This window comes from Falco rusticolus, chromosome 1 (assembly GCF_015220075.1).
Source record: "Falco rusticolus isolate bFalRus1 chromosome 1, bFalRus1.pri, whole genome shotgun sequence".
Taxonomy (NCBI): domain Eukaryota; kingdom Metazoa; phylum Chordata; class Aves; order Falconiformes; family Falconidae; genus Falco; species Falco rusticolus.
The window spans coordinates 40,034,004-40,059,500 of NC_051187.1; the positions used below are offsets into that span (position 1 = coordinate 40,034,004).

Genomic DNA, 25,497 nt, shown 5'->3' on the forward strand with positions numbered 1-25,497 from the left:
TAGATGTCTCCTGGTGTCCCCACCTACATCCAAAAAATGCACCAAGCAAAAAGTCATTGCTGAGCAGAAGATGTTACTGGAGTACTAAGTGGGAAGGGAAGATGGAAAATCATCCTTTGGTGAGCCTGAAGTAAGACCTATTATTTGACAAAGGAGAGCAGCAGCTTTTACAGCGGGTGTCCCACATTGAAAGCTCTGGATTTGTGAAATACAATAGAAACCAATACAAGAATCTGACCTGCTGAATACCTCTCACTGTGGCTAAAGTTTTAATTTCCCTCAGGCAAGGCAGAAAAGCACTCCAGTTTCATGTGCTTCCTTTTCACTGGTTATTTTGGATAAAACTTCAAAACAATGACATCCTAAAAATGTAGTTCTAGAATCTATACCACTGGCAATTAATGGACTACAAACACATGTTGAAAACGTGTACTGAGGGTACACTGCAATCAGTGATTTCCAAGATATTCCTCACATGATACTTGCGGTCCTGCCTTCTTAATCCTTTCTGCTTTTCATTTATGCTAGTCACTCACAAATCTAAGAATAAAGCTGCAATAAAACGATGATGATAGGAAAATGAACTAACACTAAAACTGGGGGTGATTTCTTGTGTACCAGCCTACTTTCTTCAAAGACAAGTTAAGAACCGTAATTTAGTAATGTAAATACACGAATCAACATTTCTGAAGATGTGAATCAGCAATAAGAAGGGAAATGGAAAACCAACTAAGAAATAATTATAGCACACAAGAGGCATAGCAGGAATTCTCCATTTAACCAGAGAAGACCCAGAATTATTCCTTATTCCTTCCAAGGGAGGACTTCTATATAAATATTTGAAAAAAATCTTACACAAGATCAGACTACAAAGGTTCACCTACTTGGGTAAGTTATTACAATGATCAGATAGCTCCAGACAAAAAGTACCTCCCCTCTCCCATCATCCTACAGAGGTTTCTTTCTTACTTTATCATATTATGGTTAGCTTATACCCCAGAAATATAAAAATTCATTGAAGTCCTTGCTAAGCTTTTGAGGAGCAATGGCTGTGCACATTTAAAGATGAGATTAGGAAAGGTAATGCTTGACAGGTGTAGAGAAAAGTTGTAATGAAAAGCACAAGTACACTTTTTAAATAGTTACTTGCAAAACTGTATGATTTCCTATCCTGTGCACAGAATGCAAAAGAAGCCACACTCTGAAAAAACCTAACATTACTAAAGTTAATGCAGCATTTCATTTTTTGCTTTAACTATATCAAGCCAACAATATATTTTCCTCACTTATTCCTTAACTATATCCAGTATTACAGTAACTAAAACCAGTACATCTTAATGAAGAACTGCAGTATTTTTAGTGGAAATATGTGCAATACTACATAAAAGTAACAAAAAGCATGGATTCTTTATAGTGTTGCCAAAACTAGGCAGCTATCTTTTATAATCTTACAATAACTTAAAAAGCAGGCTTTAGAAGCTAGAGACATTCTTTTGTACTTACTTGATTCCAAGAGCAAATCCTTGAATAACTTCGCCTGCATTTGGTCCAATGAAATGAAGGCCAAGTATTCGTTGGTCTCTCTCTCGTAAGCACACCATCTGAAAACAATACATTACATAGAGATCTTTTCTTAGAACATTTAAAGATAAGACATGAAGTGAACTGAATGAAACTGAAGCACCCCAAGACCCTAGTTCAGCTGTTTATTCCCAATATGCCAAGAACTTACGCACTTGCTTAAGTTTTACTGACTTCAATAAGGTCTTATGCTTGCCCTTAAGCACTTTCCTGAATCGAAGCTTCATTACTGGACTTCAAGAAACCACTGACAATGATAATTTTTGGTAAATAGGATACTTTGTTGTTTGTCAATTGTATGAAATCCTCAAAATACCTCCTGTAGCCTAGCAACCACACTGGTGTTATTTTGACACTGAATGGCGACCTTAGCAGTTCTCCAAGCCTGTGCAGTTATTCCCAGCAGTTAACCAGCTGTATTTCCAACAATGACTGCTACCAAGGATATTTTGTGGCTTTGTGATTCAGTCAGTAAACACAGCAGCATGTCTGGTGAGATACATTTACCACATCAGCCCCATAACCCGAAAAGGAGTCAAGCCTTAGAAGCAGCCAAAGATGAAGTTAATAAGTATCTGTGAGGGCCTGAGTCACTGCACACTTACCTTTTATTAGAGACCTTAATGAAAACTTTTTGGTTCTTTTAAGGACACCATCTTTATAATTATGAAAAGAAAGTCAGTCTCTCCCTTTGTCCTCCCATCAAGCATTAAATCATCACTAATCTAATAGGTTCTCCTATTCAGTAAAGGCTTGGATTCTTTCCTTAGGAATCCCAAGAACAGCAGCAATCCTGATGTGGTACTTAAAACTTTGGAGTTTCAAACTCTATTGCAAGAGGGTTTTTTCTTTAAAACTCCTCAATATTTAATGCTTTTTCATGTGTTTTGGGAGTTTAGTAAGGATTATATTCAATATCATGTAACAACTACTATGGTATTACTACTTTACCCTCAAATATTTACTTTCATTGACATAATTTAAAGGGAATAGCTACAAAGTAGCAGCATCATCCTAGTTGCACTGGTACTTGAGACAGAAATGCAAGCTACTAAGGCACGTAACACAAATCAGTTGTGACAAAATACAGTTAGAAAAACTGGTTGCAACTATTGACAAGGGATATTCCTTATACAACACAATAATAACAACCTTGATGGACCTACAGAGGTTGCTAATTTATTCAAAACAGATTGTTCCTTGATACCGAGGGGAAAAGAAAAATAAAAAAGAGAACTGTAATACGTTCTACAAACACTACACCTTATCTAAGGTCCTCTACTATGGGCAAGTGCATCAAAAACCTTTTCAACACTGAAGCAACTGGATTGCTCTAGGAGAAGACACATTTCAAGTCCAACACTTTGGTCTAAGCCAAGAGGGTTTTGTTTTCATGAATAAGACTGAATAGTTACTCTAGTTTTGTAAGCCTTATGCTTCATCTTTTTGAAGGTAGCATACTTTACCCAAGAGACAGCAACTCAGATATTACATATAAGTAGTTAAAAACTTTGGTGCGGGAAGCAGAGATTAATCTTTATAGAATTTGGAATATTTCTTAGGACCTTAAGAGCAGTTCAAAGATGGTTTCAATCAGCAGAATGTCAGCTCTGAAAAATGCTAATATCTGTACAGCAATTTCAAGATGCAATGGGATATGTAATGAATAATAAACATTTGAAGTTACACTAGAGAAACAGGCTGTCACCAAGAAAATCTCTCATCCATCTTCAGAGGGTTTTTTGTCAAACAGTCCTCCTTAAAGCTGGCTGTACCATATCTCTTGTTTTAAGTTAAAAGCAAGTTAAAAAGCTCACAACACTCACTTTCATATAGCATTGAGTTGCATCTCTTTCAGCCACTGTAAACTCTAAAGGTTTATAATATGCATGGTATACCTGGTAGAGAAAACAAAAACATTTTGCGTTAGAGTACTATTATGTCAAAACTTGCTATTTAGTATTATCATGATTACTATTAATACGTATTCATAATGTTGTAGAAAAAAACTGTTCATTGTTTTCAAGAACAATATAGAAAGCACCGTAACAGTTTAACACAAGCCTTTCTTGATGAAGCATTTGCTTTAAAAAAATCTGAAAAAAATCACACATAATCATGTTACTTAAACCAGTACACCTAATTAAAAATGTTTTGTTTATTTAAGCTTCTCCCTTGTTTACCAAAAATAATGAGATCCAAGAGGCTTTTCATATCTATAAAAATTTATACCACAAGACAACCCAAACTGCAATTTTTGCATTCTTAATAGTAAATGCCTATTTTTTCATTAATGATTTTGCCTGGGGCTCCAAGCTAAATCCATCAGATGAACTCACTCTCCAATACATACATAACATCAGCATCTTATGACACACACACACAATTGTCTGCCTTAATCAGATGAGAACAATTGTTTTACAGTAATTTATATCATTCTAGATGGCACTAGCATCCAGAAACCCAAGATAATAGTTCTGGGACAATTTCCGAAGTATAAACTATTTCAGAATCGTAAGAGACAAAACTAATAACTGACTGGACATGAAGTGAAATATTGCATTTTATATTTCCATAGCTTACCAAGTCATATGCTGACAGTCTTTTTGAAGAGTGAATAAAGGTAACACAACATACTTTTTCAAGGGTAACTTGTTTGATTTTGTCTTATTATAGAGTGATTGTGAATTTCTTCACCATGAGTGCCTTAATCTCATTCCTCATATCGGCAGGCTGAGTGTGAACATATGCCATAACAGATTTCTTCCTCAATATGCAATGCCCAGGCATATTATATCAAGACTTTTTAGCCACAAAGACACTTAGCAGCTTTTGTGACTCTTTCTGGGGACATCCTAAAACTTTAGACTAAAGAATATGAGCAGCAATTCTGATAATTAGAAGGAACGTAATCACTATATGGTGATGCTGCACACTATAACTTACTAAAATGGCAGCTAGTCTAAAACTGTCACACCCTATCAATAATTTTAAGCCCACTTGGTAACAGTTTCCATTGTGACCTGCTGCAACACGTTTGAAGTCCTGAGCTTTTCTGAAGACACCAACTCCCTAACTGCAAACATAGCAGTTTGGGGACCAAAAATTTTGCCTGACTCAACAGTGAAACTTCTGTCTTTTCATAGTGCAACTCTGACATTAACTATAAAATCAAAAATGTTTTCATACCTCAATATTATCTGATCCATAACATTGCACAGCTGCTTCTTCCGACAGTCCAACACAACCATATTCCAAGGGAGTGAAAACTGTAGTAGGTACCTGTTTGCGAGAAGACAGAAAGTGTTACTGTTGAACCATATGAAACAGCTGCATGGCAGATACAGGGTAGACTTTCGCATGACTGAGAAGTGTAACTCTGTCACACACATCTACTTTGGCTACTGTCAAAGATGGATTCCAGATGACAAAATGCAATTCCTTTTAAAATTCTTAAGGGGGGGGAGGGGGGCTAGGGAAGGGGAAGAGTGTAAGATTTGGGTTTTATTATTGAAAAAAAAAACAACTCACATTGTCATAGTCCATCAGTTCTGAAGACTGGCCAAAAAGACGCTGAGCCAGCAGTTTTCCTGCAGCTATTGCTGTGGGTGTTAATTCAGGACGGCCCTAAGAAGAGAGCACAAAGCTTTGTTTTAACAGAGAGAAGTAGCATCCAAGGATATCTCCTGGGACAATGGTCAGAGGAAGGCCAAATCTTTGGAATTCCAGTCTAGTAGCCAGGGCTCCAAAGAGAAAAGTCAGTAATAATTTCTGTCTAAACATGCTTTTAAGTCTCTGAGTTTAGTATCTGTCTTAATGCAGGGGAACACATGCAATGAATGTGTCAAAATCTTATAGCACTCTTGAAAAGCAGAGGATATTCACATGCTAACCATTCATTTCCCCCTTTCTTTCCATAGTAAGCCATTAAGAAATTTTTTAATGGTCTTTTTAAAGCAGAAAAAGCCTAATACAAAGCAACAGTATTTTTATAACATCAGACCTTTTTAAAAAAAGTTGTCTGTCTCATTTTTACAGAACACAGGCACAAAACTTAGCTGTTTGTAGCACTATTACTGATTTCCTATGTTGGTCCTGGATCAGAGAATTGGAACACTATTTTGCTAGCACTGCAACCTGTAGTTTGAGTTGGTCCTAATCTCAGGCTCTGGTATTAGAGAGGGGCTTGAAAAGGATTGCTATTGGCAAATGCTAACTTCCTGCAAATGAGAAAAGGAATGATAGCAGGATATGATCAGGACATGTTCTAGTTCACGCCATGCATCCCGGGTACTTTTCATATCCCAACAGGACTATGCAGTGTGCCAGAACCCTAATTTTGAGTGCTGGCGCAATACCACTGGAGCATCAGAACCCCAGTGCTACTTTTAAGGGTGCTGGAAGGTTTTGCAAATTTAAGTGAGGCATTTTCAAAGGAATTTTTTGAAGTCTGAGGAAGAACAGTCCATGTAAGTTCATAAGATCTAACAAACTTCATAGATCTAGTAAAAGTATTATTTAAGAGTTCATTCAAGACATATCATCAAGATGCTTGTCTGAGATAAGGAGAGAGGTAACAAATCTAGAAGGAATGTGGAGACACAAGAAACCTGTAACTGAGAAACACCTTTGAGGGACAACACAGAATCTTTTATAAAATGTGTGAAGTTCTAATTCATACAGGTCCTATCCAGATACAACACTTGTCACACTCCTGCAGAGCCCCACTTAGAGGCAGCCATCCAATAAGCCCTTAAAAACAGTTTTCAGCAGCAAATAAAATAAGGAATCCTCACCACACACATTCAAACAAATGAAACTTTTTTTCATTATCCTAAGGGTTTTTAGCATTTCCTGGAATCCATTCCTTTTTCCCAGCTTATCTTTTCTATATGTTGCTAGATAGATTCTGTACATGGTAACAGCCACCATTTACTTCAGTACACATACCATATCAATTATGTGCACATTAATATGCATTTATGCTTTTATCTGTACTAATAACCACTTAAGTTAAAATTTCCATTGCAAAAAAATCAAAACTGAAACAACATTATGTTTCACCTGATAACAGAATCTACAGTTCTAATTGTTGATGAATACTAACCTATTTTTCACCAGAGTTCATGACAAATCACAAAACTGCAAGTCTATCCCTTTTCCCCCACTAAGATCCATCAAGTCACGGTTTTTCAAATCCAGCATTTTGACTTTCAAGTCTGTAAATGTCATTTACCAGATTAAATTTGCCATTTGTTTTTTCTTATACACATTTGCCTGAAACGTGGCTGTCAATCATTTCTGCTGCAGGAAATACAGATGTTGTTTTGGCATTCCAGAAATGAATAGAAGATTGGAACGAGAGATAAAATTGTGAAAGCACTGCCATGCATTCCATAAAACCCAACTAATTACTAAAACATCCATGCAGATAAAGCACAATTTCTCATAAACAATGACTTAAAGACCTTCCTTGGTAAATATTTGAAATGAACATTCACTTTGCAGTCATGTGTAGAACTACTCAGCTGATTATTATGGATACGAATTGTTCATAAGAATCCTCCAATGTATTATACATTTAAACGAGATAGCTCCTAAGAGAGTTTAAAAAGCTTTGAAGTAATAACACAACTCTTTTTGGTCTCACTTCTATTCAAAGCAACATACTGTACATTCCACCTTCTCTACAAATCTTTGTTATAACACCCTTTGAAATATGACAGATGTATAGTGGCACGATCACATGATAAACCTCCTTCTGAGAGAACTTCTTTATAGTGTGTGCCATGCTTTTCAACGTGGATACCACTGCAGGAAGAATTTTAACAGAGTTTGCACCAGTGTGTGTGTGGGGGGGATCAAACTAAAACTCCAGCTTGATCTTCCTCATCCTGATTACAGAAGATGAAAAAGCCTAAATGAAATTTCACCTGTTTTTGAAAACAGTATTTTGCCAAACCTTGAAAAACTTTTACTTGAGGGCAGACAAACAGACTGACCTCCAGAAAGTTTATTTCCCCACCTTTTCTCCAAATGAACAGCTTGGATAACATTAGGATTCTGTTTGCCATACAAGGGTGCATGCAACAAGACACTCACGCACACATAGTTTCCCATTTGTGCCAGCTGGGTACGACTCCCAAATGAAAAGTTATTCTGAGCATATCAGGAAACCTGCCATTCCCCACTCTCATTCCCCTTCCAGCTAGGGCACTGAATTAAAGAGTAGTTCTTACTATTTGGTAACAATTCAGTGTATATTCAGTATGGCATGGTAAAGGAGGGAGGAGGAGACTTGAGAACTACTTGCAAAGATATGAGCAATAGCATTTTATGGCAGCAAAAAGACTCTGACAGGGAGAAAGCAAAGCAAAGAGAAATCCTGAGCAGGAACACTGGAGGGGGAAAAAAATAATCTTATTATTATAAGCAATATTACAGATCATTGATGCTCATTCGTAGGAAACAAGATTCCCCTTCCTCTGCTCTTTTGGTAGGTCTCATCTAGAAGTTATCACGCACCAAGATCTACAGCTTTGTGGTTCTTAGCAGGATGCATTTGATTCTTCTGTGTGTATTCTTGGAGATGTGCACCAACACATTACTTTCTTTCACAGCTGGCTCCCACGCCAATGAAATTTATTACCTAAATTAATTCTGCTTTTTTTAAAAAAGACCAAATTAATTTAAGTATTCCAATAAATAAACTTTATTGCTCAGCAAGTGGAAATACATGGCTCACATTGTACTAGGGTAAGATAATGGCAATAATTCCTTCTATCTTGAAACTCTATAAATGCATGAGTACTACACTGTGATTTCTTTAATTCCCTATATTGAGTCCATATGAAGATAAAACCTTAAGAGAATATTTCTACAGAGCACTGATTTAACTGTTCAGGTTTTCACCAATTGTACACTGGATACAGTATGGAACTGTGGGGTTTTTTTTAACACTCGCATGTAGAAGTGCCTATTGGACAAGTCTAGCTCAAAAACATGCACTAATAAGGACAAAAGCAGGAAAAGGAAATCCAGGTTTTAACAACAAAATTAAAATGACAAATAAATGAAGACCTGATTTTCTAGATCCAGAGTAGTAAAGAAGAGAGCATCTTGCCTCCAACTTTATTTCTTACTTGACTAAATCCTCAAAAGGCAGAAAACAAGAAGCACCCAAAAGGAAATTATTTGCCCAAATAACACTGTAAACTGGCAGCAAAATAAGCAACAGAATCTAAGGCCCTGCCAGCACTGCCTCTAACAACTGCTTCTTCAATGAAATTAAAAAGACACATTTGGAAAGCAGGAGGCCCAAACCAAGGCACATATCAGGGACAAGCAGGTGTATGAGGCCATTGTGAGCAGGAAGATGACTTCAGGAAATATCCTAGAGCAAGAAGTGTCAAGTACAGAGGGAACCTGTATGTGAAGAGAGAAGAAAGGAGAGAAACTGTATATAATCCCAAAGCTCTGAGTGACTAGACAGGACAGAGAAGCTGCAGAGAGTAAGAAAAAAAACAACAACAGTGAAATAGCTGAGCAGGAAAGAGTTTTAACACCATTTAAAAGGAAATGGCAAGTCATTCGCATGAAGATGGAGACAGACAGGAAGAAACACATGTCTACATACAGGGGCAGAGGTCAGGAATGGTCAGCAGATTTATGAGATTTAAGTGTCTCTGGCAGTTCCAGAGTCCAGTCAGAAATTTGCAGGACTGGACTGTTCCCAAGACATTATGTAACCTGTTACATCTCTTCAAAAACTCGGAGCACCTGTAGGTTTTATAAATTTGAGACATGTAAAAGATTTTAAACATGGCAAAGTGAGAAATCTTTTAAAGGTCTCTCAAATTATACTATATATGGTGTTTGAATATTGCTACAGTATTTAGATCTACCACTTTTAAAACTGATGCCTTCACTATATCAAAACCAATCTTGATATGAATGCATGTACTCAATTTCAGTAAGCTCAAGAACAGGTGAGAAAATTCTGTGTCTTGCAATGCCCAGCCTTTATATTCTACATACTGGCCCAGATTTTTCAGGAACAGCAGGCAGCTGATGAAAACATTCTCCTGCAACTGTACAGTTCAGAATCCAGACAAACACTATTTTTTATGAAGACAACAAATTTGAAGATACCTAACTTACAGTAGATAGTCTTGAGTTCTTCTGTAAACTGAAAATTGAGGGGTTGCAAGTATCCGAGTGCACTTTGATCAGGACAAGACATTCTTATCATAGATGACTGTAGATTATCAATAGCACTAGATAAAGATCACAGAATTCTGGGTTTGTTTATTTTGCTTAAGTTATAATTTCCCCTCCTTTAAAAAACAAACAAACAAATAGCTACACCTCATGTTTACTTGGCATAATCTTTCACAAATCATGAATAGAAATCAAACGTATTTATATTTGCAGCAATTACTTTTTCTTATTCTAGAGGAAGATACTTTTGTCAGAAGCATTTTGCATGGGGGAGCAGAAATGCTGTCTTGTCACTAGTCTCAATTCATTTTTAGTATTTTGGAGGTTAATTACAGAACCTGTCATGGTCATTGCCAGTTATGTGTATTTAACTCCAGAAGGTAAAAACTGCTTTCAGTCAGCATTCATAGGCAGTATGAAGTCATATGTCTGAGGTGATAAAAACATTATTAGAAAGATAACTGAAGTGATAAAGACGTTATTATTAGCCTCTGACCAATAATGCATTCCCTGATAAACATCAGTAATAATCTCTAATGCTGAGATACTTAACAAGATCCATGTGAAGGAAATTACTGACCCAGGTGGCTGGCATAAACACTACAGCTTTGCAAAATGAAAAAGAGCAAAACACTAAGATATATGCTAGTGCATGACAACATCTAGGGACTACTTATTAGTCAGGAACAAAGTTGGCTTCCTGTTATTGTAAAATAGTTTATGTAGACTCAGTACCTCTGTTATGTCTCCAACTGCATAAATGTGAGGAACAGAAGTAGCTTCACTGGCATCAACAATGATCTTTCCAGTTTCAGAATTAGTTTTCACTCCAACTGTCTTCAAATTGAGAGTCTCAGTGTCAGGGGCTCGGCCTTAAGCAAAAAAAAAAAAAAATAAAATTAAGAACTATTGGAAAACTTCAGCAGTGTTAATTTAAGAAGCTAGCATACTCCACTGTAGGTTTCCAAGAAACCTATTCTTTGATAGGCAATATAGAAATGTAACAAAACTTTTACTGGAAAAGCTGCAAGGGTGGAAAGTATGGATATGGATTTCTTTGTGAAAGGAGCTCTGTTACTACTGCCTTCACTCAGAATATTTCAGTGAAAGTTATCCTTTAAAAATGTGCAGGACAACATCCATTGCAAGAAGTGCAAAACCCCCGTGGTTTAATATTTATTACACATTCTGAATTCAGTTTCCTAATGTAGCATGAATATACATAGAATAACTAAGCAACTTGTACACTGAAAATTTCCAATAAAAATTAATTGAATAGTATTCAATACTAGCAAACAGCCTGTTGTGCACGCTTCAGGACAAAAATTATTGAAAATGCTGTTCAATGTCTAGCATTCCTGAAGTCCTCTTTTCTTGTTATCTGGTACACTTACCTTAAAGCTTTTTTAGTTCCCTCAGCTTGGATGAAAAAGTTTACTGAATTCGTTCTCAAATCCTTAATGCCAAGACATTTAGCTCAATCTGTGTTTGAGCTATTTCTGCAGAGTTTAGAAACACTATTCCTGGAGTTTAGAAACACTATTTTAAATGGGTTTAAAAACAAATGAAGCAAATTCTACCAAGCCTGGATTTTATCACAGCTTCCTCTTCCAATGATTTTATTATCTCATCTTTAAAATATCTTTAAAATTTTTATTTTATCATCTTTAAAATATGTATTTTTGTAGTGTTTTCTGCATAGAGTTACCACTTAGACCACTGAATTCTTGATAATATTACACTGAGCTTTCTATAGAATATCTAACAAAGCAATTCCTGGCCCAGAAATTGAAATCTTAACTCCTATCCCATTTTTCAAATGCGTTTAGTTAGTAAGCATAGTGAAATTATCAGGTACTCCCAAAATTTGTAGGGACACACAGATCACCTGAACATATCCAAATGAAGGAAACTGCAACTGTTTTTAGAGGCTATAAATGAATTTGGATGTAACTCCATCTACATATATAGGTCTCCTTTGCGTGAGTCATGGTTTTGTGTTCGATGTTAATACAGAGCTATAGCAAAGCAAAAAAGGGAAATGTGTTTTCATTATAAAAACAAGCTCTTTGATGTTAATGTAGGAAATTATTAAACAAAAGGAAAACCTGGCCTGTCAATACAGACCTAATTATATGTAAACATATGATTCACTGCTTTATACATCTGCCATATAGCCAGGCCCCTCAAACAATGTCACATCTGAATGCCTCTGTAAAGACTTCTGTGTATTAATTTCATCTGGTGAAACCAACACTTCCTCTGGGAGTACTGACTGAAGCTGTCGGCACTTGGCTATCTGTCTGTCTTCCCTTCTGTTGTCCCCATGGGATGTTGATCTGCTGTTCCTTCTCTGCCCCTTGCTCCCCAGTCCTGATGCTATCAGGCAACAAAAATAATAAACCTCCAGGACCTTATCTTGGCTCGGATGTGAAACAACTTCCTACCGTTGTATTTCTTTGTGTATTGAGAGTAAAGCCTGGATATTCTGCAAATGGACAACTAATGGGGTTTTCTAGTTTCCCCTTTTTCCTGCCAGGCAGAGCCAAGAGAAAGCTTAGCACGCAATGGCAGGCACTGAAAGAGGAAAAAAAGAAAAACTATCAATAGAGTAATTTAAAAACCTGTGACAACAACAGCTGAGTTTATCAAATCTGCAGGATAACACTTAACCTTTCAATTCCAGTCTATTTTAACACGTGTACAGCTTGGTATTAATAGCTAAGTGTTACAAAAAAAGTGCTGCTACTCATAGTGAAATTTCTCTCTCAACTTTACTGCCCAAATATTATTTCTGAAAGCAAAAATAAAACTTAAAAAAACTGAACTGAAGCTTTATTGGCTTTTAGCCCCATGCTGCCTCACCTCCGTAAACCAGAATTTACACTTACTGATCAAATTCAGTAGCTTAGGTTCATGATTATCCAAAGCGTCTTGGTAAGTTTTAATGTCAAATTCAGGAAATTTTGATATTTCCCAACATTCACTCAGTTATATTATAGAATCAGTTCTCACCATTTCTCAGTAGTAATGAATTAGAAGAACATTTTTTTCATGTTATTTTACATTTACAGTACCAAGAAAGCGTTAAGTTTACAGCTTATTTCTAAAATCCAGAGGGCAATACTCTATCAAATCCTACCAGGCACGCAACACAGAGATGCCAGCCCCTCTTCCCCTAAAGCCAGCACACGTGCTTCTAGTTTGAAGATGTCCACTGCCCTGGAACTGCCACAGTGCAAGAAGTTGATGATTGCATAAGACACAAGATAGATTTAGCTTTTATTCAAAACAGCAAGATATAAGACATCTAGAAGAAAGGTGACAATTCAAACCTGACCATTAAAAGGTTACCTGCCCCCTGCACTTTTAATGCAGCACTATAGTCTCATCTTTAATAGACCCATACAATAACCACATAGCTGTGAAAAACACACAGATCCTTGCTTTCAGGGCCTGCCCCCAACTGCTTTTAACTTTAAAAGAAAAATCAGCTTTTTGATCTCTTCTTGTAAAATCTAACAGCGTGGCTTCCTAACAGGGCTGCCAGCCAACTTAGCTATGGAAAGTGACCACAGACTGGTTAACACACCTATTTCAGATACATGCTATGCTGATTATATTTTGATGTGGCATTTCTGTCCCATCATCTACTGATGGGCTCTGGTAATCACACTTGCACAAAGAGTAAGGTGAAGGCAGTATCAGGCTGCTGTGACCTTCAGGTGCAGCACCTTCAACAGTGGAGACTGAAACAGCTAAATTGAGAAGAAACCACAGGAATAGGCATAATCAGGTAAGTAGCAGCAATAAACAAGGGATAGCATATTCTTGCATACAGTAAGACTTCCTAGAGTGATAAAGTTGCAGCTGACAACAGAATTTTATAATGGGTCCTCTGCAGTTCCTTAATCACAGAAGCTGGAATGTCTGTTTGCCCCCCAGCATTTGAAAAAGCCAAACTAGAGCCAATCGAGCAGTTTATTACCAGGCATGACACTGCAGAAGGCCGCTGTGAGGATACTGCAGAGTGACAGAACGTTTTTTCTGGAGTAAAGCTAAAGCCCAATAGTCTTCTCCAGTTCTTCCCTATATCTCGCCTATATTCACCTATTTTGATACATCACTTCATAAACTTTACCCAGTTTGACCTTAATCAAAATTTCATCTGTGTTCCTAGTCTTGATACTCTTTCTCACCTTGCTCTGGGTGTCTGACACACTCCTCAGTTTAGTTTCAAGACCACTACCCTTTCCTCCTTCAAATCCCTCCTCAAAACCCACAAGGTGTTCACTAAAACATAGCCAGCAGATAATGACTAATAAAGACCAATACAGTGTAACTAATTTCCAGATTAAAAGAAAATACTCACTACAGTAAGATTAACTAAGGTAAAAAAAGGTTCAGAACCTTTACTACATTGGTAGCAGCATGCACCAATTTTACAAGGATGATTTTGAACATTTCATTCATTACTGATAAACTTTCAGCATGCTTGCCACAATCTGAAAAAAAAATCTGACCCTTAGTGCCAAGGGAGTAACTCGTTCTTTGCCAAGTCTGCTAAGCTGTATGCTCTTGTAACATTGACAAGTAATAGTTGTTACGCACAGCAATCATTTCAGCAGGAAGCTTGTGGCAACTATGGTGCAATCAGTAAATACCTGGCCATCACCATCCACTGCACATCTGACGTTACTTGCATCTGGAGACATGTCACTTTGGTCCTACCCAAACAAAAATAAAAAGCAACTCCAAGTACATGCAACCATATGAAAACCTTACAGCATGGAACAGACTTCTAACAATTGTTTTTGCTTTGTTCTCAAGGTCCTGCACAAGGTAAAGTGGGCTAGAAACATATTCTGAGAAGAAAGCTATAGTTCACCTTTACATTAATTCTCCCACATTAAGCTTGTTTTAACCAAAGGTCTTGTACACCCTTGAAGGATGGATCTGACATCTCAAAAACTAGTACCCAACCACCATTCCCAAGTGAGGTCATTGGCTTAGTCTCCTAGATGCTTATGGGTGAACAGAACCTGTATTCTGGAGAAAGTGTCGCAGTAATGATCTTGGTTTCATGAGATTACTTTGGAGCATTTTCCAGCATTTTTTTTATAATTTATTTATACCACCACTCAGGTAAAAGCTAGCCATCATGTATCAACTCAAATAGCACCTTAGGGCTGAAACAGTCACGAATCCAAAACATTCTCTCACGCAGATTAGAGGCATAGCCTAGCATCTAACTCTTCCTCAACATGAAAAAGTGATCTTTGTAGCTACAAGCTGGTAAAATAAATAATGTAAAATAAAAGTTACACTCAAAGTTTATGAGTGAGTTAAATAAAAGAAGGAAAAAGTACCATCCAGGCCTCTTTCAGTGCAAACAAATTACTAGCACATTAAAAATAGCCCTCTTGAATAAAGTGTGACTCAATGTCACTAAAACTAGATAGGGAAACAACCTAAAAGCACTGGCCGATGTAACAGGAATGTAATTTTCGTTAGGACTGCAGAAACCACATCTTACCAGGACAGTAATGAATTAAATTAATGAGAGACATGGGAAGTTCAGAACAAAGACCCAGAGCCTCAGCAAACTACATCACATTAGCACTAACAGTTGTCTGAGATCAACCAAGATGCATTATTTTTCACTGAATATTTCAAAGGTTACAAACTGGATGGCAAGATTTTGTTCACAAAGACAAATACGGAGCCCATCCCCTTTTATATAGGAGCTGGTAGAGCTATGCTCAGAGAAGACCACAGCAATATTTTACCATATGGGGCTCTTCAAAGATCTCTAAACAAAATTTCTGTTTTCTTAGTTAATCCAAACTGATTTCTTTGTAAGACTTGAAGAAAATTACCATTACTAAAAAAGGTATGTACGTAACCCTTTCTTAATATTGAACAGCAAGGATCTTATTTTACTGCACTACAAAATACATCTGCCAAGCACCCAGTCTAACACAAAGGTCAATATACTTGATAGCACATGATGCACAACACCTGATACCTGTTCAGATTTACATCAAGCTAAAGTTGTAATCCCTTTTTATAGCAAAAATGTTATTATTTCAAAGACACAGTGCTTTTGAATGCAAAGGAACTTGAGAATGGTTGTTCCACTGCTCTGATCATGGAGAAAACTCTTTGTAAAGCCAAACTTAAAATCTGCTGCTGGTTGTTGCTCTTTCTGTCAACAATTTACGAGCGCAATACCTCACTTTCTCTGTCAGACTAATTCTGGGATATTTTGTAAACACCTGCTTGGTTTAATCATTAATTCAGCATTGCTCCTCTACACAGTAAGACCCCATTAGATATGCAGTAACTTAGTAATTTTTCTCAGGACTTAGTGAATAATCAGATTCCAGTTACAGCAGTGATCTTCTGCCATCTATTGCAAATTCAAAGGGAAATACTACTCACCATTTCTTTTTATATATTAGCTGTGTGACAACTGCAGCATTCAATCCACAGGTCTCAGTTCTCCAATAGCTGAAACAAACCCACTCTACAAGGCCTGATCTGCAACTTTGCCCTGTAGCTCAGTGGTTGCATCTGTTTATAGAATTGCCAGTTTCTACCCTTTTTTTTGGATGAAGACCCTATGCTCAGTCTGTACATGCACACACTCACCATTGCTCAGGTACATTAGGCAGCTAACATACACAGGGGTTTTTTGTGTACTTAAGGGCAGGGGGGATACTACGTAATATTACAATATTGAATGAAAAAAAATCTCAAAAGCTTATAATTTGAGGAGAATTTGCACAAAAGCAGAAGCCAGCACTAGTAAAAGACACAAGGACATTACAGGACTAGACAGACAGAATCAAATAAAGGTCAAGAAAGTCGTTTCACTGATCTGGAATATTACAGCGTAGTCACTCAGCAAGGTAACACGGGCCAATAACATTTACCTGCAAAAGCTTTGGATTGAAACTTTTGAATTACATTAAAAGGTTTCAAAATAAGATAATTTTTTTCACCTCAAATGTTTTGACTGGTTCAAAAAGCTGCCAGAAAAGCAAAGACATCATTGTGCCTGCTTTTATTGGCTTATCCATACAAGCAGAAAATTACACATTCCCAAAGACAAACAAAACTCTTCATAGAAACACAATGTAAATTTTTGCAAAAGGCCTACATTAAGAGAGAATACCGTACCTTACCAAACTCAAACTATGTCCCTTGTCAGTAAATATTTTTAACATTATTCATAAAATCCTACTAAAATTCCACAATGCGCTTACAAAAATTCAGGAAAAATCTACTATAATTCAGGCTGCAATTAGCTAACAATAGCGGCTGCTTTTTAACTAACTCTACAAGCTGACTTTCTTCAATCAGTATTGTAACTGGCACGTCTGCAGACAGGAAATCCTCAACACTACCAAGTTTCCCAGCCTATATTATCTGAGACACCTGATGTGGGTGTGTTGATAGAGAGCAAAACAATGAATCACATCAACTGCACATCAATTAACCAGTTTTAACTGTTAATGTGTTTCATCCTTAAGGCTGGAGTGCCAATTTGAACACTAAAAAAAAAAAAAAAAGGCAACACAAAACCCCCAAACCCTCAAACTATTAATTTTGCATTTTCTAAATTAGAATTGTAACTCAAATGTATGACAAAAGTTATAATACACTTAGTTCCTCTGTATCAAAACAATGAGTGGAGTCACATTACAAGTGAGCGGCAATAGTATATTATGCAACCTTATTCCATTATAATTATCACTAAATCAAGATTTTTTTCTTATTATTTCAATTTAATAGCTCTTTTTTCCACCTTAGACAAAAGTAAACAAGTTGACTTGACATCTCACAGGTGTGACTCCACCTCACTGTACTTTTACCAGAAAGCTTGACAAAAATCAAATACAGCATTTAGAAACCCACTTTCTGGAAACAGTTTCACTCCACCTCATGGAACATTATTCTACGGTTTTCAGGATTGTCACATCTCCAGATAGCATGACCTGTTTGCTCTCGGCAAGCTCTAGTGTCTTTAATTGTTTCTGGTGAGTATAATCCATTATTATAGGCTGTTTCCACAATTTATAGAAACCTATTGCACTTCTAAGAGAACAGTAATCTCAACAAGCAAAAGAAAATGTTTGTCAAAACACACAACCTGCTCTGTTTGCAGTACTAGGAAAATACAATGCTGACTTAACCAGGGGAAAGGAACAACAGGACAATAGATTTAGCCCACTGGGCAAAATACAAAATGCTGTAAATGATCTGTTCCCATTTCCTCTAATGGACCTATTCTGTGACCACAAGAATCTAACTTCATCTGTTATCAACAAATATAAGATATTCCCCACTACTCTAAAACAGTGGTGTCAGATAAAAAGAACAGCATAAAAATGGAGTAGCTAAAAGGAATTGCTAAAGTTGCTAGTATTCTTCTGCAACAAAACAGGTTTCCTGGCCAGTAAGTTTCAGCTTATTTACTTTGTTCATCAGATATCATCCACTTGCCAAATATCACTACTAGCTTTAGCCATCCATTATTTATCTAGAATTCCAGATACTCCAAAGCTTTATAAACACAAAAGACAAGAGGTCTCCTATTCTGGTGGGCTTGCAGTCCATCTTAACCAATATAGGAACTGAGGATCGACTTGTAACAGCAACAAATGAGTAGCTTAGGGAGCTAATACAGAAAGGGTATTTTTGTTCCTGTGGGCTGGAGCCTTTTACTATACATCATTTAGTGTGTTAATCCTTACAAGAAGTAGCATTTGACTCAAAGGAGGCAAAAACCCAAACATAATTCCCATTTCTGGTGATGATGCTCATAGCCATTTGTCACAAAATTATTTTTTTTTAAATGATATACTCTGACTTAGGCATCGTATATCAGTTCTGAAGGGTCTGAGATACGTGAAAGTTCCTAACCAGATTTCAAAAAGCTCTTAAGTTTCAAGGTTCCCTGCAACAAGCTTGGACTTTTGGGGACAATTACTTCTTTTTCTCTGAACTGGATGGTGGCTGCAATAACAAACACAAGCAACACAGTTCAGAAAAATCCCTAGAAGAAATGGCAGCTGCTTGAACTGGATACATAAGAACTGGTAGTGAATAGCTTCGTGAATAAGTCAAGAGTATGGACTTAGAAAACACTATTTGCACCACAGAGGTTGATGGAATTCATGCTCTCACCCTCTAGTATATGTGAGGAAGACTAAATGGTCTCCCACTTATTGCAGCTCACGCGAAAGCTGTTACCACAGATTTCTTCCATTCATTGTAACTTTTGGGTTTTTTTAGACGGTAAGTGAACAAGTCAGGTATGCAAGAAAACAATTTTTAAAAATAACAATGTTTAGGTCACAAAATATTTCATATAAAAAAAGGGGGGGAGCTGTTTGGCCCCATACAACATGAGGGGACTTCATTTCCAGAATGGAAAGCACTGCAAATAATTGTTAAGATAATCAAGTTTACCTACTGCCCACATGACCGTGTCAAAGGAATCTGTTTCTTCTGTGCCCAGGTCAGTATTTTTCCAGGTGACTTGCAATCTATTGCTCTCCAATTTTTCAACTTTTGTCGGGAAACATCTCTTTAGAAATTTTGTGCCATAAGATTCCATGTGCTCCGTTACTAAAGATGCCATTTGCTGTTGAGTAGGGGGGAAAAAAAATGTTTATTCTTAGATATATGACCTTTTAAATGTAAAACCCTCCTTCAACTGTCTTCTTGAAAATCCAGTAAATACCCTGTGCATTTCAAATGTTCTTTGTCAGTTACTATGCATTGTCAACACATGACAATTTATTGAGCCAGTATGACCTGCAACTCCATTCCAATAGGCATCTACATCTGAATATTCAAATTCTTTTCAAAAAAGTACAACAGTATATGAATAAAACTGTTGCTTTTAAATAATTTGTTGCTTACACAATAACAGCAGCCAGAATATATTCAATTTAACAGTACCATAATTACCATTTTCTGGCAGCTTGATGAGAATTAAATACTTTCATAAAGCTAAGGAAGAAAAAATATTTCCCTTTGCCATGACATCTTTCATTTCTCTGCAATGACTATAAATCACTAAAGTTTCTGGAAAGTTCTACTACAAAAGGGAAATAATGCTTTTGTCCTAAGAGCCTGTTTGAAAAAATGTCACACCACAGTCAAGTAGCAAAGTGTCACATTGATAGGTTTATCCGAAAATGTCATTGCTCTTGACTGCAGTAATTCAGGTTGCCTTTCGTCAAAGAATATGTTTATAACTTAAAGTATATTATCACAAAACCACTAACACAGAACAACTACATGCAAGCTCACAGCTTACAAAACTGTATTTTCAAACTTTTTACTAATATGAAAGCAACAGCAGGGTTATACCTCTTCAGAAACATGATAGCTCACTAACCAGTTTCCATCAGACTCAGTGTGGCTACAGACTGATTATTTTATCTCTATTAATAATTTCTTAACTCTGAAATATCTATTCTGCTCTTCATGCCTACAACGGATCAAGTTCTCAGAGAAAGCCCTACTGTGTTTTATGAAGTGCCACACACACATTTAATACTATTCCCTGCTTGCTCAGATCTCATGCTGTTACAGGTGTAGATTTCTTCAATGATGACTGCAAATTCCAAGACACATTCTTCTACAACGTTTGCAAACTCTGGCACACATACCACTAGTCTTAAGGAAGCCACTCCAAAGTGGGAGTGGCTGGCACACACCAGGAGCTGTCACTACCTGCAGTGGTACTTGTCACTGCTGCTCCTAACAGCACCACTCCCTCCTCAAAAACTGTGCTATTACACATGAAAATAATTTTCCTACACACTGTATGTGCAAAGCAGTTCTCAAAAACAAACCCATGGTTCTATCACCCTTTCATCAACTTTGGCCTGGAAGTGTTTTGCACTATTGCAATTAAGCACTAAAAAAAAAAATCCTAATTCACAATCCCAAGAATAATTAAGTTAATGTGCATTCATTCCCAATCTGAAAACACTCTTTTCAAGTAATTAACATGACAGGCTTCATTCCTGAGGCTAACATTTTCCCAAGTTATTTGCCTGAGAAAAAATTTGTTGGAAACTTCAAAGGAAAAGTTCACTGAGTGAAAACCCAGAACTCTCTCGCTGTTTTAAGAGCATTACAGAAACTTTTCCTTCAAAGTAGTGTTAGCATCAAATCTTGCAGGGGCAGAAGATTCATAATCACCTTTAACGTACCCTCTCTAAAGATCTATGAACCAAAAGGACTACCAGGCCCTCAAAGAGATCATCTAACCTGTAGAACAGAAGCTACAAAATCACATCCAAGCAATGCCTTTTTACTGGATCCAGTAACTTGTCTTTAACCCAAAGTTGCTATACTACCTTCTGTTGCTTCTTTAAGCAGTTATACTTTTTTACACAAATCCTGTATAAAACCTTTGTTGTTGTTGCCTTTTCTCATTGTTATTTCCAATTGCTTTTAGTCTGTTTACACAGGAATGAATTACTGGCCCAAACGGTTTTCTATTTTGTCAGCAGAGTCAGGACCACTTATACTTTTAAATAAAACTCCTCAAAATCTTTCCCGATTTTGAAACGTTTTTTCTCTTTAAATTTTCCTGCCTGAAAGTTTTTGCATTTAATTTTCTCCATCTTAGGGTTGATAGTTCCACTGAAATCACTGTATTATTTTTTTTACCTAGTTATAACCATCATTGCTTTGAAAGTGATAAGGTCAAGATTGCCAATTCCTGTGTCATTACAAACTTTCAGCTTACTGATTTATTTACATTCTTCATAATGAACTCCACGCTGTACTACTTCATGTTAAGTCCAATAATTTATTTTAAAAATCATTATCTGTAACTCCTAGAAATTCAGGATTATTTTAAAGAGATTGTTTAATGTTTTTAGCAGCGGCATAAATCTCTCCCATGCTTCCCAAACTTTTCCATCTTGTTTTCAATTAAGCAGGAGGAAAAAAAAAAAAAGATTTGCTTTTCTGAGTACAGTATCAAGAGATGAGATAGGAAAACTAGGTAATATTTATTTAGTTTCTCTTTAGAAAGCACATACTAGGAAATGTTTGGAGAAGCCAACAACACTTTAAAAAGTATATTTTTGTCTCCTAATGTATTTGATATATAAGGAGATATAAAATATTCTGTACTTGCCTGATCAAACCCACGAAGTGGGATACTTCTCATCATGACTGTTGTGTCCAACCCAATGCCCGTTAGAAAACCAGCACATTCAAGTGAAACATCTTGTGAAGCATGAGTTAAGGAAATATAAACAATAATTTCAGATAAATGCAATATAAAAGGGTAGTATACAAGTGGGCTTTTTACCTAGAGGTATCAATTTCTTCTCACGCAGACATCTTTAGTTTGCTTAGAATATTTTCCTCATAGAAAACATTGCTTTTCAAATCCTGAGAATTTATCCTCAACTGACCTTAATTCCCATGATGCTACTGCATAGAAAACTGTTACTATTCTATTACCAACTCAACTACAGGGCATGAGCAAAGGAATTCTGAAAACTGAGCTTTCATAGGAATGACAGCTATGCTGCTTATAATCATAAATCATCACAGCTTTTTCAAAGGATACAGCTCGCTCCAACAACCAACCTGTTACACAAAAAGAAAAAAAGAATAAAGCAGCGGAATGAGCTTGTGCATATTTCTGCACAACTAAAAAAAATATTTTCTAAAGTATGTAGAGTTACAAAATTACAGGTTTGAGGAGCGGATCTGATGTTGTTAGATTGGAAGAAAGAGCATGGCCTGCCAACTCCAACGAAGACAAACACTATAACATGTGGGTTTATTATATTAACAGATTAAAAAAGAACAGGCCTATAAGACATAAGGAATTGTTTTTATATTGTAAAGAGACATATAAACACATACCCTGAAAGTTAAAGTGAAGAAAGCCATGAAAAACTCAGAGAAACTAGCAAGGTTAAGAGGCATCACAAGTATTTCAGTTGTGTTCTATGACATACCTTGGTTGGAAATATCTGGACTAGACACTGACAGATGTCTCCCCCTGTGCCTATTACTACTGATGCCTCATCTCTACAGGGTGTCTCAGCACCATTGCCTCTGAGACAGGAGACAACATATAAACACACAGACATGCAGCAGTCTTGTCAGAACTCAATTATATCTTAACATTTCTAGAGGTATCTTAATTACTAAACACATTTTGAAATTGTTTTTAAGAAAACATAACACAAACAGAAGTTAAGCATGTTTGAAATTCATAGAATTATTGATTTGTTTAGGTTGGAAAAGACCTTTAAGATCATCGAGTCCAACTGTTAACTCAGCACTGCCAAGTGCACTGCTAAACCACGTCCCTAAGTGCCACATCTACACATCTCTTAAACACCTCCAGGGATAGGGACTCAACCACTTCCCTGGGCAGCCTGTTCCAGTGCTTAACAACCCTTGCAGTGAAGTCATTTCTCCTAATACGCACCCTAAACCTGCCCTGGTGCAACTTGAGGCCGTTTCCTCTTGTCCTATCACTTGTTACCTGGGAGAAGAGACTGACACCCACCTTGCTACAACCTCCTTTCAGGTAGTTGTAGAGACTGATAAGGTCCCCTTGAGCTTAAACCTCTCCAGGCTAAACACCCTCGGCTCCCTCAGCCGCTCCCCATCAGATTTGTGCTCCAGACCCTTCCCCAGCTCTATTGTCCTTCTCTGGACACACTCCAGCACCTTGACATCCTTCTTGAAGTGAGGGACCCAAAACTGAAGCCAGGATTTGAGGTGTGGCCTCACCAGTGCTGAGTACAGGGGGACAATCATTGCCCCAGTCCTGCTGGCCACACTATTTTGGATAAAAGCCAGGATGCTGTTGGCCTCCTTGGCCACCTGAGCACACTGCTGGCTCATATTCAGCCAGCTGTTGACCAGCACCCCCAGGTCCTTTCCCACCAGGCAGCTTTCTGGCCACTCTTCCCCAAGCCCGTAGCCTTGTGTGGGGCTGTTGTGACCCAAGTGCACTCAGCCTTGTTGAACCTCATACAACTGGCCTCAGCCCATCAGTCCAGCCTGTCCAGATCCCTCTGCAGAGCCTTCTGCCCTCAAGTAGGTCAACACTCCTGCCCAATTTGGTGTTATCTGCAAACATACTGAGGGTGTGCTCAATCCCATTGTTCTGTTTTGTCTTCTACATTTTGCTTGATTCCAGACCACAGTACCATAGACTCTTAAATCCATGGAAAAACACACACAAACGGAAGGCTAACACAAAGCGGTGCAGGCACTGCAGTCTCTCTTTATAAAGAGGTATCATTCATCAATTTTAACTAAAATTTACAAAGCAATGATCCACCCTGTTACCAGAAAAACTATTAGTATACATGCTTACAAAGACAGAAATGTTTTCATAGGACATAAAAAGCCTTAGAAAATTAAAATATATGTGAACATGTGTGGCAACTAAAAACAAATGTTAGAGGCATAATGAAGCTCTGTAGACAGCAAATTTGGCTTCTCTTGGCCCTGCCACTGACTAGTCACATATCCCTAGGAAAGTTTTTTTCCCCAACACTGCAAGACAGAAACAAGTCCAATACTTGGAGAACTCTTCATACACAGTGTATCTTATGCTAAGAAAGCAGAGCAAAAATTAAATGCTGTCTTATGGCCTATACCTTACCCTAAACCAATCTGCACCACCTCCTAGTTCTAAATGAGATGCTTTTAAACTTCTGAAAAGTGCAGACATGGGGGCTGCTGCTCTTTAAGCCCCAGGGATTGCAGAGTCAGTACAACACATGTTTTCTCACAAAAGACCCTAGATAACATCTATCCATCCTATAATAAAAACATACAACTTCTGAAGGCGTACAGAGAACAGGTTGAGCTAAAGAGATAAAAATCTGCTAGTCTGGGTTTTATGTTTGGCAAACAATTTAACATAGAGAGAAATAAATTTTTGCAGCATTAGGGCATCTGGTTTATCTGTGAATGGATGATCACCCCATTTTTTAGCATGTATCTCTTGCTACGTGCTGCAAAAAGCCACACACTGCCGGTAAAGAAATATCTGCTGGACATTCACAGGGAATACAATGAGAATATCTGTAATTTAGGCATATGCTTGCCGTTCTTTTTCATTAGATGAAAAATAGATGCCAGCTGGCAGTTATTCATCGCATCAGCACTACATTATTCACAATTTCTTCTACAAGGTAGAGGGTTCCTGGGTATTGTCAGTGTCTAACAGAAAAGTTCAGAAAGCAGAACCTAACTTCATTCACACCTGCTCAATCTCTCACTCATTCTGAATATATTTCAAGGCATCTTTTCTAATGCACTCTGCCAAACCCCTTCATGTCAGTAGCAAGAATTTCTTCACAATGTTTGTATATCTAACGGACTTTTAAGTTGGTTAATGGTTTGCTCTTTTTTTAATTTTTTTTTTATTTTATATGAATAACTGCGGGACTGACAGTTCTATAACCCCCAGGCATGTAATTTGTAGCTGAGATATGTACATTTGGAGAGGGAGGAAAGAAAGAATAAGTACAACACAGCTCAGACTAGAAACAAAAGGTGTTAAACTGAACCTTGGGAACATTTAAAATAGAAACAAATCTGACAGAAACAAACCTTTAACAACTCCCTAGCTCATTTGCTAGGACACAGCCTGATAAAGCACAGAAA

General features: G+C 37.2%; 1 protein-coding gene across 5 annotated transcripts in view; it reads right to left on the reverse strand.

Moving 5' to 3' along the window:
* Nucleotides 1-25,497, reverse strand: part of TXNRD2 (thioredoxin reductase 2) — a 42,838-nt gene that overhangs the window by 10,364 nt on the left and 6,977 nt on the right. For 2 of the 5 annotated variants that reach the window (XM_037375724.1, XM_037375716.1), the window contains exons 9-16: nucleotides 22,421-22,440; nucleotides 21,980-22,071; nucleotides 19,282-19,456; nucleotides 10,537-10,673; nucleotides 5,113-5,208; nucleotides 4,771-4,863; nucleotides 3,408-3,479; nucleotides 1,504-1,601 (exon numbers count right to left, since the gene is read on the reverse strand). In XM_037375724.1, coding sequence (XP_037231621.1) covers nucleotides 1,504-1,601; nucleotides 3,408-3,479; nucleotides 4,771-4,863; nucleotides 5,113-5,208; nucleotides 10,537-10,673; nucleotides 19,282-19,456; nucleotides 21,980-22,071; nucleotides 22,421-22,440 — 783 coding nt within the window. Of the gene's footprint in view, nucleotides 1-1,503; nucleotides 1,602-3,407; nucleotides 3,480-4,770; nucleotides 4,864-5,112; nucleotides 5,209-6,072; nucleotides 6,084-7,546; nucleotides 7,553-10,536; nucleotides 10,674-19,281; nucleotides 19,457-21,979; nucleotides 22,072-22,420; nucleotides 22,441-25,497 lie in introns of those variants that run through there. The other 3 variants (XM_037375731.1, XM_037375741.1, XM_037375749.1) reach the window with 3 other exon arrangements.